The sequence below is a fragment of the Zootoca vivipara genome, chromosome 10, assembly GCF_963506605.1.
Source record: "Zootoca vivipara chromosome 10, rZooViv1.1, whole genome shotgun sequence".
Lineage (NCBI taxonomy): Eukaryota > Metazoa > Chordata > Lepidosauria > Squamata > Lacertidae > Zootoca > Zootoca vivipara.
Window position 1 is genome coordinate 8,987,838 of NC_083285.1, and position 18,689 is coordinate 9,006,526.

General features: G+C 43.1%; 1 protein-coding gene across 1 annotated transcript in view; it reads left to right on the plus strand.

The window, feature by feature from the left end:
- GRAMD4 (GRAM domain containing 4) overlaps nt 1–18,689 on the plus strand; it is a 91,496-nt gene that overhangs the window by 24,583 nt on the left and 48,224 nt on the right. The window contains exons 2-3 of the mRNA XM_035126853.2: nt 910–1,120; nt 11,276–11,396. Of these exons, the coding sequence (XP_034982744.1) occupies nt 910–1,120; nt 11,276–11,396 (332 nt within the window). The remainder of the gene's footprint in view (nt 1–909; nt 1,121–11,275; nt 11,397–18,689) is intronic.

The window sequence follows — 18,689 nt, forward strand, 5'->3', positions numbered from 1 at the left end:
TGTATCAGGGTTATTGCTTCCTAAGCTTTTGGGCTGTCTTGCTGCCATTTGCCCGGGGGGGGGGTAGTTTAAAAATGATTTGTATTTATATATAGCTTGTTCAAGTGATCAAATAGCTCCGCATACATTATCCCAGTAATCTTTACCAAGTACAGTGTTGCCTCGCTAGACGAATTTAATTCGTTCCACGGGTCTTTTCTTATAACGAAAAATTCGTCTAGCGAATCCCATAGGAATGCATTGAATTTTTTTTGAATTTTTTTGCCCATAGGAACGCATTAATTGAATTTCAATGCATTCCTATGGGAAACCGCGATTCGCTAGACAAATTTTTCGTAAAACGCATTCGTCTAGCGAGGCAACCTCCGCTAGAAAAAACCTTTCGTTAAGCGGAAATTTCGTTAAGCAGGGCATTCGTTAAGCGAGGCACCACTGTAGCTCGTAAGGTTGATATCATCTCTGTATTCAAAGTCCCCTTATTGAGTTCATTATTGTGTTGAAATTTGAACCTGGCGTTTCCCAGCTGATTTGCACAGCTCTGTTTCCTAAAGAGCAATTTATTCTGTCAACCTCTCTGAAACATAGAATTGGTAAGAGTTTTGCTCTGCGAGCAAATGATACAAAACTTTGTGGTGTTCTATTCCTCAGTGCTTTTCATACTGTCCGTCTGGCGGAAATGATTGTTCCACAAAATGCTTTCTCTATTAATAGTCACCTTTTTATTTTACAAAGGATTTTGAAATGTAAGCTAGAGTGTTCTTTCTTTCTTCGGAAACGGGATTACTATTTCCGCCGCAAGCGTTCAATATGTGATTATAAGAGCACTCTGTATAATTATAATGTTTATCATGCATGTCCCCCGAAAATAATCTTTCCCTTGCCTCTCCCGCTCCCCTTTGTGTTTTGCAGGGACTCCAACCGTCATGTTAAGATAAAGCAGAAAGGAGCAGTGCTGAACATGCTAAAGAGGTTAGACAAAATAAGGTTCAGAGGTCACAAGAGAGATGAGTTCCTCGATTTAGCAGAGTCTCCCAATGCTTCCGACACTGAATGTGGAGATGAAATTCCTATGAAAATACCTCGTACGACAGGCAAAGACAGCGATGAATTGAGAGACCCTGTAAGTATCTGTGCCAATGACTTATGTGCCAACTCCCTGGGTGCCTACAAAATTCCCCATGAAGGGGCCAGGCACCCACAAATTTCTGTGCCAGGGCCATGCATGCTACATGGCACCCACGGCCCCGGGGCCAAGCTGGCACTCCTGGATGAATGAATGAATCTTTATTGCTAAAAGCTATACAAATAATTGATTTAAAACCGAACAACAACAACAGCAGCAAAACAAACATACAAAAATCACACCTGCATAAGTTAAGCACTCCACTTACACTTCACCTTATGATACTTGTCTTGGTGCCTAGCTCTCAACTTACCGGGACTTGCAGCCAAGGCAAGTTTTGCAACCCGTGCAGTAATAAATACATTATTTCCAGCCAGCAAAATAGAGATTTGCTCAAGGGGAGTTCTGTTGGAAAGAGAGCAAAGGATGTAACCGAGGAATTTTTGTCTAGGGCTAATGATGCGTGGCCATTTTCTTATTTTGAAAAATATTTTAAGTGCAACATGAAAACGATGCTCCATTTGGTTTTTCTTATTAGTCCCACGCGCACTTAAAGCTTTAACTATGGTTTGTTTTCTGGACGGATCATATCTGAACATCTAATTCAGTGATGAGAAACCTGTGGTCTTTTCCATTATTGTTAGATTTCCAGCTCCAATCAGCCCTGGCAGCCAGCAGGATCAGTGATCAGGGAAAAGAAAATTTGTGGTTCAACAACATCTGGAGGGCCACAAATCCCCTCCCCCCGGCTTTTCACCCATAGTTAAAAATTAGTCATAAATCAGGGTGGGAAATGTTTCAAGAGCTTTTTTGAGTTTTGTCAAACATTGTTCAGTAATACAGTACTTATGGACCAAAGTGATCCATGGTGAAGGCAATTTACTCCCCTCTTCTGCCTCCTTGCTTTGCAGGGTGAGAAATAGCTCTCACTGATGTCCTCTGAGCATAACTATGATTTCATTAGACATTTGACATCCTAATCAGAGAAGGGTGTAAATTTTAGCTAGAGCTAACCATGGCCAAGGGTTCTATCTGAACCAGGCCACTGGGAACTGGAGTTAAATCTGATCCGTTGTTTGTTTTCATTATCGTCATCATTCATAGCTGCCAAGTTTTCCCTTTTCTCGCGAGGAAGCCTATTCAGCATAAGGGAAAATCCCTTTAAAAAAGGGATAACTTGGCAGCTATGTCATCATTTTATCGTTTGCCACCTTTCAAAGAGTTAAAACCATGCTCAGGACCGCTTACATAAAAATATCTACAGTGGTACCTTGGTTTAAGAACAGCTTAGTTTATGAACACCTTGGATTAAGAACGCTGGAAACCTGGAAGTAGGTGTTTTGGTTTGTGAACTTTGCCTTGGAAGCAGAACATGTTCTGCTTCCTGTTGAGTGTGTTCCATTTGTAAATTGAGTTCCCCGCTGCTATGGGAAACCATGCCTTGGTTTAAGAATGCTTTGGTTTAAGAATGGACTTCCGGAATGGATTAAGGTCAGGAACCAAGGTTCCACTGTGCATAATTGCAAACATAACAAAAGTAGTTGTAAACAATAAATAAAACAAATCGAAAAGTGCACAGCCACATTTCCACATAAATCTTAATTAGATGTAAAAATAAAGATACAAAAAATTAGTATCGATTAACAGCAACAACCTCCCCCAACAAAACGCCCGAAAGAACACCCCAGTCTCAAAGTCTGTTCGGCGGCCTCAGCTTTTTGTAGCTGGAGTCAGTCCCAGCAAGGCAGGGAGCAGGTCTCACAGCCAAGATGGTCTTCTGGCTTCTTCCGCAGCCCCAGCTTTTGTTTTAGATGCTCCTGCCAGTATCTAATCCCTGGGGCTGGCGTATTATGTGTTCAGCTTGTACAAACGGCCTGCTACTCGTGTGATAACTAACCCAGCATTTTAAGACGGGCGGGTTGGCATTTTAATTCGGGCAGGAGGTGGCTTATCCTAGTGGTGCTATGTAATCCTCTTCTGGAGGAGGAGGGAAAAGAGAGGGGGGAAGAATGACGGAAAGATGGGGGAGAGGAAACACCTAGCTTTTGGTTGGCCTAGCTGTGTGCTGCCTGCTGTGACTCGCTACCAGGGCTGGATAAAAATCAATGATTTAAAAAAATAAATTTAAAAAATCAGGTACAATTTTAATCAGTTTTTTTTAAATTTAAATTGGATTTTTAAAATAAAATGTTTTTTTGGGAAAAAAATCTTTTTAAAGATAGTTTTCTATTCGATACATTATAGTCCATCAGGAAATAAGTTTTTCATGTGTGCTAAAACTCAGTCTGTTTTTTTTAAAAAAACAATTATTTAACCACATCAGTTAACAAACATGGATACATATGCTATAATGTTATTGTTTTAGTTAAATACATTGATTAAATTGTTATTAAGGAAATGATCACTTTTCTCCTTCCAATTAAGTACAGCAGAAAAGTTGTCCAAATGTAAACAGTTAACTTACTAAACCTCACCATCATTTCATAATTATCGGTCTCTGTACAGTGGTACCTCGGTTTATGAACACAATTGGTTCCGGAAATCTGTTCATAAACTGAAGCGTTCATAAACTGAAGCGAACTTTCCCATTGAAAGTAATGGAAAGTGGATTAATCCGTTCCAGACGGACCGCAGGGTACTTAAACTGAAGCGTTCATAAACTGAAGCGAACTTTCCCATTGAAAGTAATGGAAAATGAATTAATCCGTTCCAGATGGGTCCGCGGTGTTCATAAACCGAAAATTCATAAACCGAGGTGTTCATAAACCGAGGTTCCACTGTATTTCTAATAGTATAACCAAATCAGTAATTTTTGATATAACTGTAAAAACTACTCTGAAAATTTTATTATTCCAAAAACAAAACCTTCATCTGGTTGCAAATATTAAGAGGTTACCAGCAAGAATGAGTCTTTCTGGGGGCGGTGGGATATTTAAATCTAATCTTGCTGACTAGTGATTTAAATCGTGACTTAAATCAAATCCACCCTGCTTGCTACAGCTCTCCAAGATCTGACAGGGTTCCCTCTTCAGCTTGGCACCAGCCTGCAGGACAGGGGTTCATGCAGGCGCCATCTTGCCTGGAGTTCTGCTCTACATGGCGGGCCTTTAGTGTCTCAGCACCCACCCTATGGAACGGTCTCCTGTTACAGATCAAACAGGCGCCATCTTCCCTGTCGAAATACTTTCCTCTTCCAACAAGCCATCTCCGTGGAGATTCTTATCCCACTCCAGTATCTGGAATGGATTCGAAATTGCCGTTAAGTGGTTTTTAAAGATGCAGTTGTTTTATTTTATATATTCGTTTCTGTTGTATTACGAAATTGCTTTGAGATGCTTCACAGGAAATTAATAATTAATAATAATAATAATAATAATAATAATAATAATAATAATAATGCAGAAGAAGCCACAGGGAACCAGGACAGCCCTGGAATATACCAAGAGTATATTGAAAATCACCCTGATTGGCTGCAGAGCGCATTTTTCCCACTGAGGAATGAAGTAGATATGATGTAGGCTAGGCAACCCCTGGCTGGATTTTCCAAAGTTTTCATTATTACTTAAAGGCAACTACAAAGGTTTTTTTTTTGAATGGGATCAGAGCAGGCATCCCCAAACTTCGGCCCTCCAGATGTTTTGGCCTACAACTCCCATGAACCCTAGCTAAGAGGACCAGTGGTCAGGAATGATGGGAACTGTAGTCCAAAACATCTGGAGGGCCGAAGTTTGGGGATGCCTGGATCAGAGCATATATGCACTGGGAGGTGGCAGATTTAACCCTCCTCCTTGCAACCATTTTTCTGAAATAAATCTCCCCTTAAGAGTCTGTATGTTTTCTATCCTGGGGTTTAGTACCTTGAGCTCAAGGAAGCACTTGAGCTCAAGGAAGTGTTTGCACTATGCCTACCTTTCCTATGATCAAACGGGAAGGTTTCTAGGGCCGCTTTCATGTCAAAAATGTTAGGCAATCTGGTTCTGGGTCTTTCAGGTCTCCATTGTTTTGGCCACAAGTTAATCCAGAGGGGCCCCAGGCACCCGAGTTTAGACATCAAACTCCTGTGACTGGCAGCTTCTATAAATTCAGCTCTGTAGAAGGACAGATCTCGACAAACAGATGCAGTAAAGTGAAGGACAATGCATGGTAGATTAAAAGGGACCTTGTGTTGAAGGTGGGTCTTAAGTCTGGAATTGCTGGAGGCCGTCGAAGTTCACCAACGCAATAAAGTCAGCGACTTGCAACGTGGTGAAAGCAATGAGCAGATATTGGTGGCTGCTGATGGCCTCTTCTCAAGTGTTGTAGACTTGCCTGTTCCAGCCTCTTGAGTTAAAAATAACCTGCTCTGTGTCATGCCACACACACAAGAAAAGAGTGGACGGTTGAGCTGTTATATTGACTCTGCTGCGTGACCTTGACGTGTGAATTAAAACGCAGCTCAAGGCAGCTGAGTCCCAACCATTTCAGTTCACCTGTAGTGCAAAGGAGCACCTGAGGGGTTCAAACAAAGTTTGCTTTCCAAGTATCGATTGCCAGTCTACTTATAAACTTATAGTCCTATAGGTTTGATCATCTTATTTTTTCTCGCTGATTTAATATAACCTACTTCATAGGCTCCCAATCCACAATTACGATTTTACGATTGCTTCTGAGAATGGAGGTTCGTTTAGCCACCATGGCTAATACCGTGTTTCTCCGAAAATAAGACACCGCCTTATATATTTCCCCCCCTCAAAAAACAAACAAACAAACAAACAAACAAACAAACAAACAAACCACGGTAGCTTATTTTCAGGGGATGTCTTATTTTTTAATTACATGCCCAGCCTCGCCTCTTCCTTGGCGCCCTCCAGAACTGCGCCTATCACTATGTCTTATTTTCGGGGAATGGCTTATATTGCGCAACTGCTTAGAAATCCTGCTACGGCTTATTTTATGGGTATGTCTTATTTTCGGAGAAACAGGGTAGCTGCCAATTGACCTGTTTTTTAAGATGGATTTTCTAATCCTTCTTAACAAGGTGATTTTTTAAATTCAGTTTTACGGATAATATCTACATTGAAATATCAATCATAATCCTAAACAAATAGGATTCCCTGAAGCCTTAGACTTCCCTCCCCCCCACGTAGGTTCCATTGTTAATCTTTTTCATTTGCACCTTTGAACGTCTTCCATTTTCCCTTAAAACTCTTATTTTTACTATAGTTCTTGTTACATTACAAATGTTATAACAATCCTGCCAATGTTTTCAGTTGTTTGCAGTGTTCTCCTGGGTAACTTATAAATCACCCCCCCCCCAATTCCTTATTAAAGTTCTTATCTTCCTGGTTTCTGATCCTCCCAGTCATTTTTGCCATTTTGGCGTAGTCCATCCTCTTCATTAACCATTCTTCTTTATTGGGACTTTTTCATCTTTCCATCTCTGGGCTATAGAAGTATCCTCGCTGCCGTCGTTGCATACACGAATAGTCTTTTCTGCTCCTTTGGTATTTCTGCACCTATAAGACCTAATATAAAAGCTTCTGGTTTCCCTCCACAAATGTTATTCGAAACATTTTTTTGATTTCATATCGTACTTTTCTGTGTATAAGACAATGTATTTTTCTTAAAGAATTATGTTGAAAATTGGGGGTCGTCTTATACATGGTTAACGCATTGGGGGGGCATGGGATTGGTTGCTGCCGCGAGCCGGAGATGGTCAGCGGCTATTGGGCGTGTTATTGGTGACTGCAGGAAGACTGTTCTTGATTGGTTGTCGCTGCATCAATTGGGTGGGCGATTGTTGGCTTCCGTCAACTTGGGGATAGATGATAGGTGACTTTTTTGACGCGTGCGAGTGGGGGGTGGTGAGCGATCCCCCCTAAAAAAATCTCAAGAACTATGGGCAGTCCTCCCCAATGAAAGTTCAACAACTATGGGCAATCTCCCCCCCCCCATTTTATTAATTTGGAGTCCCCCAAAATAGGGGGCGTGTTATACATGGAAAAATACGGTATATCATTTCCCAAAATGCTTTTACAGTGGTACCTCTAGTTACGGACTCGATCTGTTCCAGGGTGCCGTCCGCACCCTGAAAAGTCCGCAACTAGAGTGCCACTTCTGTGCACACGCGTGGCGCGATAGGGTGCTTCTACACATGTGTGAGATGTGCAGAGCGAAACCCGGAAGTATTCACGTCTAGGTTTGCCGCGTTCGTATCCTGAAAAAACGCAATTAGAGACCGACATAACAAGAGGTACGACTGTACTGCCTTGCATGTCCACCACATATGATGAAAGGTGCCTCCCTTCTCTTTGCATTTCCAACATATAATTATCGCAGTTCTATACATTGTCCACAACTTTCACCGGTGTGGTTGCATATCAAATGACATCCTATGCTTGCTTACCTGGGAGTAAATCCCATTGAACCCAAGGAGGCTGGCTTTTGTGTGGACACGTACAGGAACACACTGTTTGTGCGGTTTTTTCCCCAAATGGTTGGGATCATTTATAATTCAAAACAAATTTTTGTTTCATCTGTTGCTGCATCTAGAAAACACGATACAAAGGGCCCATGCTGTTGTTTGCATTACATATGAAATGAAATGTTATTTCAGGTGCATAGCTATATACGTTACATGGGTAGAAATAAAGACCCAAGTGCAAGATGCAAGTTGTTCTCATAGTAGTTAATACATGTTGGAACCTGAGCAGGGTACCTGCATTGTATCCGGTTTCATGAGATTATATCTCATGCAATTCTTTCTAGATTACTGTGTAGAGAACCCAGTTTTCTAAAGGTGACTCTTCGACTCTTGCTGCTTTAAACACACAGATTCCAGCAAAATGGGAATTTCCGGTTTTCTTGGGCCAAATCTGTAGTTACACCACCATTTTACACGGCCTTGTAAAGAAACTATTAGCTGACCTTGTCTGCTCACTGCTCGTGTCACTCTTGTAAGACATTAGCATTATTCGCCACAGGTGAGCAGATGAACAGATGCTTTTAGAAAACTGCTATAATTGGAAAGAAAAGAAAACTACTGTAGTTTATAGTTACTATGTGCTTAGGTAATCGAGTTGAAAAGACAATGTGTGCATGCTCAATGTTGCGTGTCGATGGAAAATATTGTATTCGCACTGGGTGTTACAAATTCCTATTCTATTTTTATTTTATTTTAAAAGAAACTTTATTAATTCACTTTAAAAACATTACAAAAAAACCCAATACAGATTCTCCTTCAAAACAATGTCACTATTCACAAATCTAAACATTGTAAATAAATAAAATTAACTTCCAAACTCCAACACATCGCTTAGCTTTAAAATTTCCTCCTTTCTTGCGTTGCTATTCTCCTAAAACGAACCTATCATATATTTCTTTCTTATCGTATTTTCCTCTTAATTCCTATTCTAATATTGGAAAATCGAGTGTAATTTTTGTGAAGATTAAATGACAAAGATAGGCACAACCCGTTTAGTGTGCACTGACAAAATGTGTCATGGTTAATGGGAAAACCTTCTGTGGCTGAAGCCTTGCGCCTTAGCTCTGGGTTCAGCTTTGCTATATTTCATTGCCATGTGACTTCCTGAGAGGAGCGAGCACATTTTAAGAAAGGTTTACAATATTTTGCAACACAGCTGGTGTTTAGCAATAAAAAGCCTGCCTTTTGTGCCCTGTGTAAATATTAGAAAGGAAAAAGTACACAGGGAAATTTTGGTGACATCGTCGGAATTTTTGCTTTTTTTTGGAAACTTTGCGATGGAACCGAAACATGGATGTGCTTTGAGACGTTGGAGCCAAGAATTTTAGGAGAGAAAAGTTTGCATTCTTCCCCCTTCCCCCCTGATTTTTCATGAAAACTCTAATGGATGCGGATGAAATCCTTTCAGGGACTGACGGTGTCATGGCAGAAAACCCTTTTAAAATTGTGGAACAGGCTCAGAGGAGTGGCTCAGAAAGGAGCTACAGTATTGTAGTAATACCTGACGGAGAGCATTTTAGTCATGCCTGCCACGCTATTTAACTACATTTGGTTTAGCATACGTTGGCATAGTTCCACAAGTAATGCTGTTTGTCTTGTTCTGGGTTATTAAAGATTGCTGCTAAGATTTGCTCCATGCCAAGCGTATAACTTCCATTCTACTTGTCAGCAGCGGGGATTTTATAATTTTTGACACCTGCATTGTCTTGCAGTGCATAATTTACACCTGTGAACTTTGCATGTGACTCTGCCAAAGTTTTCACAATCTATTATTGAATGAAGGTGGCGAGCCAATCGTAACTGTTATCACACAAACTTGTGTTGGAAAGACAGAGTAGAAATTGGCTTGGAGGGGAGCTGCATAATTGACTGGCGACTAAATTGGCCCGTGAGCCATTTTAAAGTTGCATTGATATCTCACCTTTCTTCCGTGGAACTCAATGGACAAAGCAATGGGTCTTCTGTCCCCTGACATGCTTAGTTTCAGCACGTTGTTGCATCGTGTGTCTTCTGGCAATGCCAAGTTAATTGGCCACACTTCTTAAAAATATATTTTATTCTCACCTGGTTTACTTCCAAGCAATATGCCCTCCCACCAGAGGTCAAAGAGAACAACAATTACCAGACCTCTAGAAGGCATCTCAAGGCAGCCCTGTTTAGGGAAGCTTTTAATGTTTGATGGATTTCTGTATTTCTGTATTTTGTTGGAAGCCACCCAGAGTGGCCGGGGGAACCTGGCCAGATGGGCGGGGTATAAATAAATTATTATTATTATTATTATTATTAGTGTTGACTGTGCACATCCAGAAATGTCATTTGTTGTAGGGCAAGCGATAACCAATATACAACTATAAAAGCAGCCCTTAGTGGTACTTTGCATCCTGACATAGTTTGATAATTTTGACCCCGTAATGTGTTTATTAAGGGACCCAGGTGGCGCTGTGGGTTAAACCACTGAGCCTAGGGCTTGCTGATCAGAAGGTCGGCGGTTCGAATCCCTGTGACGGGGTGAGCTCCCGTTGCTCGGTCCCAGCTCCTGCCAACCTAGCAGTTCGAAAGCACGTCAAAAATGCAAGTAGATAAATAGGAACCGCTATAGTGGGAAGGTAAACGGCGTTTCCATGTGCTGCTCTGGTTCGCCAGAAGCGGCTTTGTCATGCTGGCCACATGACCTGGAAGCTATACGCCGGCTCCCTCGGCCAATAATGCGAGATGAACGCGCAACCCCAGAGTCGGTCATGACTGGACCTAATGGTCAGGGGTCCCTTTACCTTTACCTTTAATGTGTTTATTAGCTCCCTGCCGACTCATTTCATGCAGTTTAGCAATCCACTTTGTCAAAGATATCTGCACACATACAGTGCCTCTGGTTTTTTGGTGTGTATATATATATTTTCCTTGGTTTACACTTTATGTAGCTTCTCGGTTCCTTGAAAATAGCTCTCTTTTCTAGGGAGTTATTGCTGTCTGCCTCCTGAACTTTGCACTTCTTCCCCACTCTTTATTTTTGCACAGAAGGAAATTGGCTGTGTCCAACGGGTGCTAGGTATTTAAACTTCGAAGGTTTTTCTCTCATATGCTCCAAACATGGGTGCTCCTCTCTATTGTCTGCCTCGCACGAGGACTGCGGTCTCTCTCCCTCCTTTGTTACGGCTCCCTCCATCATATATTAGCATATACATGAGACGGGATTTATGCCGCGTCAGCCAATGTTCAGCAAATGCTTTCATTCACATTGCTGATAATTGCTGAAATACTTCCCTTTGAAGAAAAAAAAAAAACCCAAACGGGTCTATTGGCTTGGAATGCCCATAATTTGAAAAGTGCTTTCCACCCAATAGAGAAGAGTTTTGATGGTGATGATTTTTTGCTGCAGAACTCGGAATGCTTTCCCTTATGGCTCTCAGAGAGCCTGAGCATGCGCAGTGTCCTCAAGACGGCTGACTGAAGGGTTTCTTTTCTTTTAGCTCCTATTGATTTATTTCAGCAGGCTAATGCTGAATAAGAGGTTTGTCGATCTGTTCTGCACTTTGCTTTAAAAATAATAATAATAACAGTAATCCGCACCCGCGTCTTATGAATTGCTTCGGTTTTTTCTTTTCTTTTGGAGTGTGCAGACGACCCCCCTTGAGAGAGGCTGCTTTCTTACCCACCAACGTTTTTGTTCTCTCTGCCTTTCCCCTGTGCAGGCTGGTCCTGGGACCATCAACATGGCTTCGGGAGTCCAGGATTACAACAGAACGGAGTCGGACAGATTAAATGAGATCAAAGGCCATCTGGAAATTGCCTTACTGGAAAAACACTTTCTACGTAAGTACAGAGGAATGTTTTTTATGGCATGATAGTGGCCCATGTAGCAATGATCTGGTGCATGGCCAGGAATGGGGGCGGCCGGGGGGGGGGGGGGACGGACGGACGGACGACTGTAGGAAACGTGAATGTCGGCTAATCTAATGACAAGCTGTTAATGTAAAAGAGCCACTCGGCGTGGATTCATAGCTGCAAACTCTTCAAAGTTCAGATTTATCAATGTGGAGCGATGAGGTGTTTGGAAATTGGCTAATTGTGGAGAGGGAGTGATGAAATGTCTTATCTAGGCAAAGGATGATGGCAAACAGTAAGAGAGAATCTAGCTTATTTTCAGCACGTCAGGTGCTGTGCGGCTTGGAAGCTTCTAACTCTTGATGGTGAGAGACACTTTGTAGGGAGGGAAAAGAGCGATTTCCTATTCAGATGGAATCCTCAATGTGGTTCTTTTTGGGATATAGCAAGGTTTTTCTATCAAGTCCTATAAACACAGCAGCTGCCTGCTTTCAAATTCTTTTGTGCATGCATGTGCACAGACTGAATTTCTACTCTGTCCCCTTTCTTTTCCTACTACCCCCCCCCCCATCCACTCCAAAGAGTCAGGGGACCTTCCCGCTGCAGATTTTGGTGACAACTGGGGACTTGCAGGACGGGAGGGGAAGAATAGAAACTCCTTTGTGTGAATGGAAGATGGCAGTGTTAGGACACAACCCTCTGCTTGAAGTATGTAAGACGGATAACTATAATGCAACTGTTTATAAAGTGGTCAAACTGCTTCAGTTATATTATGATAACTAAAACCAAAGTATTTTGGTTACAATCAGAAGTTGCATTGGTATAAGCATTCAAAATAAGCAGGCTGTAGAACTGTGACACATGTGAACAGATGTTGTTGTTGTTGTTGTTGTTGTTGTTGTTGTTGTTGTTGTTATTCTGCTGGGAGTTGCCCAGAGTGGCTGGGGAAACACAACCAGATGGATGGGGTGGGTATAAGTAAGGTAAAGGTAAAGGGACTCCTGACCATTAGGTCCAGTCGTGACCGACTCTGGGGTTGCGCGCTCATCTTGCATTATTGGCCGAGGGAGCCGGCATATAGCTTCCGGGTCATGTGGCCAGCATGACAAAGCCACTTCTGGCGAACCAGAGCAGCACACGGAAACACCGTTTACCTTCCCGCTGTAGCGGTTCCTATTTATCTATTTGCATTTTGATGTGCTTTCGAACTGCTAGGTGGGCAGGACATGGACCGAGCAACGGGAGCTCACTCCGTCGCAGGGATTCGAACCGCCGATCTTCTGATCGGCAAGCCCTAGGCTCTGTGGTTTAACCCACAGCGCCACCCGCGTCCCAATGGTATCTGTTCTCAGTGTTAAAGAACTCTAACAGATGGGCATTGTAGGTGCTACTGTAGGTTTGAATTAATCAAGTAACATCTAAAAAATAGTTGCTCACCATTAGTTGTCTGATTGTAGAAACTGAAAACGGATACAGCTTTACACGCATGAGCAGGAAGGAGCTGCTATGACCCACAATTTAGTTTGACTTTCCTAAAATGTTAGCTTGATATCATTGGATCACAGTTTAAAAACAAACCGGTCATTTTCAAAAGGAGGAAATGTCAACCACGGTTTCTAAAAGTTGATTTTTTTTAACCAACCAGAGTTCATTTTAAAACACAATCTCTGGCCCAGGTGGCCCAGGTGGAAGGTAAAAATAAACTCCGGCAGAGTCCTCCTCTTTGCCAAAGGGTGCGGGGGAGAGGGGGAAATGCATGAGCCGTAGGCTACTTCCTGATTGTGCATGTAACACTAAACCATGGTTTGGCTTTACGCGTCTACGTAGCCATTGTTCAGCTCATTCTGAGCAAGACACAATTAAGGTGAAAATCAGCGACTGTACATAAAAATAGATTCTCCGAGGGCTTGTTTACATGGGTAGGAGTACTAGGCAAGTTTTCTTTTTTTAACTGCCTCGCTGCAAGCCAAAGAAACAACCCACGGGCTCAGCATATCAAGGCAAATGCAAGGAAGCATCTCCAATTTCTGGTGGCAGAAAGCTAGCGCCTTCTTACATCAGCCTGTTCTGAACAGGGGAGACAAATTTCGATTCTGAGTGATTAGAAGGAGAGCTTCCTTTCTGCTTGCCAGTCAATCAGGAAATATTGGTTGGGATGGGGCCCCTTCCCTGGAAGCATGGAGTGCTGTTTGTTGCAAGGCAGGATTATTATTATTATTATTATTATTATTATTATTATTATTATTATTATTATGGTGAGCCCAAGGCATGTGGCACTCTGTTCTCTGCTTAATAAACACAATCCTGGCACATGGCTAGGGTGGAGAGAGTCACCTGTCAGGTGTGGGAACATGCCGGGGTGTGTGTGAAAAGGTGCTTTCCCCGCCCTCTTGTGCACACATCGTGTGGCAACAGTTTGCACAGTGACTAAGCACGAGGTGAGGAGCAATTTGAAGAGGGAGTTTCTGATTTAACCCTGCTCACTTTTGCTCCATAGTGCAGAATGAGCTTTGTGTGTGTGTGTGTGTGAATAACACCGTTTTGTTTCCTTTGGTTTCTGTTGTGTGTGTGTGTGTGTGTGTGTGTGTGTGTGTGTGTGTGTAAGCATTCCATGCAGCAAGCAACTAATGAAACAACAGCAGCAGCAACAACAACAACAACAACAATAATAAAAACCCTCTGGCTTGTCCCTTCTGGTCCTGTGACCTAAGGTAGTTACGATTTGGCTCCAATCCAGCAGACGGCATGGAGTTTAGCAGGGGTGGCACACATATGGCTGTCTTCATAGAACGACGAAATCTCACCGATTGCTGAGTTGGCAAAGGAGGAGGAGCAGGAAGATTGAATCTGGACCCCCCCCCCAGCCCAGCTCTGTTTTAGGATTCATAAGATTTCAGCTCTCTAATGAAGTGCTAGAGGACCACAGAAAGCTTCCTTATACAGAGTCAGACCATTGTTCCACCTAGTTTAGGACTGAGTTCCCCAAACTTGGGTCTCCAGCTGTTTTTGGACTACAGCCCCCATTATCCCTTGCTAGCAGGACCAGTGGTCAGGGGTGATGAGAGCCAAGTTTGGGAAACTCTGGTCTACACTGGTTGGCAGCGACCCCCCTGCACCTTCAGACAGGGGTCGCTGTCAGGAATTGTCAGGGTTTGGACATGCAGCCATCTGCATGCATATGAGACCAGGCTTTCTCAACCTCGGCCCCTTAGATGCTTTGAGACTACAATTCCCATCATCCCTGACCACTGGTCCTGCTAGCTAGGGATCATGGGAGTTGTAGGCCAAAAGCATCTGGAGGGCCGAGGTTGAGGAAGCCTGTATGAAATGCTCTCCCCACTGAGTTGCAGCACTTTACCAACCTGGGGATTTGCATGTTCCAGTCTGCCATCTGAACCATGCAAATTTTGCACACATGCTTCCTAATCCAACTGAGGATTTTGCATGCTGCCTCTAGCCGGGCTGGAAAGTTTCTTCTATCTGTAACACATGGGCTTCGTTCAAACAAGTCTTTGTATTGTGCCTTCTGTCCGCTGCTGCCCTAGTGGCCTCGAGCTGAAGGCCTGCTTTTTCTTCCTTTTCAGCGGATAAACAAGCCAAAGCGTAGCTCGACAATGTTGGTTTAGACTTGTGTGTGCTTTGAATTTTGTCACCTCACTGGAAGTGATTCGGTTGGCCTTGAATTAGAGCTCTTGTAATTGTAATACTTTGTGAGGAGAGTCTCTCACGCCGTGGCGAGCAGAGGCATTTCTCGCCAGCTGCTGGCCTGTGGATTTGTAGAGGCCTTTGGTGTACTCCAAAGACCTCCCCCATGGTGCCGAAGGAAAAGCTAACCTCAGTGTTTCCTCAACCAGTGCTTGAAATTAGCCAGGCGCCAGGCGCGTTTCCCACCAAGTAAAGATGTCATCACCATCTGGAGGTGCATGGCTGGGAATCATTGGATCTGGACTGTTTTCACACACTAATACCCCATCCTGTAGAATTCCATCAGTTGTATTTTATCTGCACAATTGGATTGAATTGATGGAACCAAATGGCTTTTTCTGTGCAGCCTGAGCAGCAGCAGACACCCTTCAGAAAAAGAGGTTGGAATAGGCCAATATAGTATGTGAACTGTCCCTGGATCAAGTGACCTTTCTTCTTTAAGTTTTCGACGTTCTTCGCCTGAGGCGCAGGTCAATTATGTGTCCAGGGCAGTTGTCCCCCAGCTCCATCTGGTACGCAGGCTAAGACCCTACCTGCTCGCAGACTGTCTCGCCAGAGTGGTTAGCTCCTGCTTGGACTACTGCAATGCGCTCTATGGGGGGCTACCTTTGAAGGTGACCCAGAAACTACAACTAATCCAGAATGCGGCAGCTAGACTGGCAACCAGAAGTGGCTGCAGAGACCCACATAACACCGGTCCTGAAAGACCTACATTGGCTCCCAGCACGTTTCCGAGCACAGTTCAAAGTCTTGGTGCTGACCTTTAAAGCCCTAAACGGCCCTGGCCCAGTATACCTGAAGGAGCATCTCCACCCCCATCATTCTGCCCGGACACTGAGGTCCAGCACTGAGGGTCTTTCTTCTGGCGGTTCCCTCACTGCAGGAAGCAAAGCTACAGGGAACCAGGCAGAGGGCCTTCTCGGTAGTGGCGCCCGCCCTGTGGAATGGCCTCCCATCAAATGTCAAAAAAATAAACAACTATTTGACTTTTAGAATACATCTGAAGGCAGCCCTGTTTAGGGAAGTTTCTAATGTTTGAAGTTTTATTCTGTTTTTAGTGTTCTGTTGGGAGCTGCCCAGAGTGTCTGGGGAAACCCAGCCAGATGGGCGCGGTATAAATAATAAAATTCTTATTAATATTATTAACTGAGGATCAAATCACAATCAGTCCATCGTTTGAAAAATAAGACTTTAGAGCTCCCCAAATGGCAACTGGACATTTCGTTTCGGTGACTGTAACCTTGGTTTAATACGAACCATTTGGCACCTAGCCTATATTTCTGAGTTTCTAGCCCTGCTCAAGGCTACGACATGATTAAGAAGCCTATAAATGTTGTGCTTTGGGAGATGTTCCTGCTGAATCTGCCCCATTCCCTTCTGAGCCAGTAAATGGTGTGTATCTGCAGTTGTCTGCCTCTTGCTCTTCCCTGGACCTTTGGTGCTAGGCTAATGCTGTAACAAATGCCTGACCGATACCATCAGAGCACCTACGGGTCTAGATACCTGATCCATGCATGACCTAGTAATATATACAGTTGTTGAAGACAGCTCTTGACACAGCATTTTATTCGACGCCACCGTCGCCCTGTTAAAATAGCGTTCTCGAAGAATCGTAGGCACCCTGCCTAAAGCCTTCGTAACAGAGAGGAGAAAAAGAGAGGCGATTTGCCTGTTTTCCTTTCCTCCCGTTAGAGCTTCAGTTGCCTGCTGACATTCCCCCCTCTGCTTCCGGGTTGTCACTTCACTAGCCACCGTCGCTTATCATCTGCCCGAGTTCTGAGATTTGGCATTGGCAACCTGTAGCTGTTCAAATCAATTACTTAAGTTGTGGAACCAAAAGTGAAGCGAGCCAGAAAACGGAAGTAATTAGGAATTAGGATGCTAACAAAGCACTATGCTTGAGACTGCAACAAGGAGGGGATCCCCCCCACCCGTTTCATGGTATAGTACTAACTTTATAATTTTATTTATAAGAGTGTTTCAAAACTGCTGCCTCGTGATTTTATTTTATTTTTTGTAAAATGCCTATATTAGGGAATGTAAGGGATTATCTTCGACAGAAAAAAGCTTTGCTGGATAATATAATCCAGCAAATTGGAAGTTCTTTTGGTATGTGTTTAAATCTGTTGAGATGTCTTGGAAATGTTTAGTAGAAAAGAATGTGTGAAGTGCTGTGTTGAGGGAGTCATGTGAGCTAATATTTCTCAGCCAGCATTAAAAACAACAACAAAGAAAGCCTGTTAGTGTATTTTTTTTTGGAGGGGGGGAATTTGGTTGGTCTGGTTTTTGAGTATTTTCATGATAAAGAGGAAGTAAACAGCAAGTTCATAAGACATGACTTCGGTGTACTACTTTGAAGAGTTATGAGCCTCTTTTCAAAATTGGAAACTTGTATTGCCACCTAAAAAATGAGGTTGTATTTTGGAGAAAAATGCAACTCAACATGGAAGATGGAAAATGCATTTGTTTCTATGGCAATTCACCCTTAGGGCTTTTTTCTCTGAATATTTTTTCTGTCTTCTTCTTCTTCTTCTTCTTCCTCCTCCTCCTCCTCCTCCTCCTCCTCCTCCTCCTCCTCCTCCTCCTCCTCCCTTTTCCCAATATTAGTAACCCAGGTGGCTTATAGATAAAATACACAGATAAAATAGAAAACCCTACAGCCGATGCAATCCTCTTCTGCATTGCTTTGCCATTTTGGCTGCCCAAGAATTCACTCTTGAGAATGAGTTTGCGGTGTATGATTTTTGCCTCTGGCGCTAATAGAAAACTGGAAGCCTTTAATGTTCAGAGAGAAAGACGTGAGAGCTTTATAGATCAAAGGACACACCTGGAATGGGCCAAATTTAGTTACCTCACAGAAACATTTCTTGCATTAGAGTTGGGCTGGGGAATCTTTTTCAGTCTGAAGGCCGTGTTCCTCTCTGTGCAATCTTTCAAGGGCCGCTTGCCAGCCACATGTGGGGCCAGAGACAAAACTGGGTGTAGAAATGGATGTAAACATTACCTTTCATAGAATCGTAGCGTTGGAAGGGGCCACGAGGGTCATCCAGTCCAGCCCCCTTCATTCAGGGATCTTTCGCCCATTGTGGGTCTTGAACCCACGTCCCTGCAATTAAGAATCCCATGCTGTACCAACTGAGCTATTCCTCACCTTTGTACAGTAAGCTTGGTTTCTCCACAGCCTCCTTTTCATTCTGCATGTGTTCGTTCTTTGAGCTGCACAGCCCATTAAGGACCCAAAACAGACAAAATAAAAAAATCCTTCAGTAGCACCTTAAAGACCAACAAGTGTGCATGCACACGGAAGCTCATACCAAAATAAAAACTTAGTTGGTCTTTAAGGTGCTACCGAAGGAATTTTTTTATTTTGCTTCGACTCAGACCAACACGGCTACCTACCTGTAACCAAAACAGACACTCATTCTTCTTCTATTGTTCCCCTTCAGAGGCCATCTAGTACTCAATGGGGCTGGGCGATACCTGGTTTTCAACATCATGATATATCACCAGCTAAGCATTGTGGTATATCACAATGTCTGAAATGAAGATTTAGCTTCGTAGAGGCATCTACGGGCT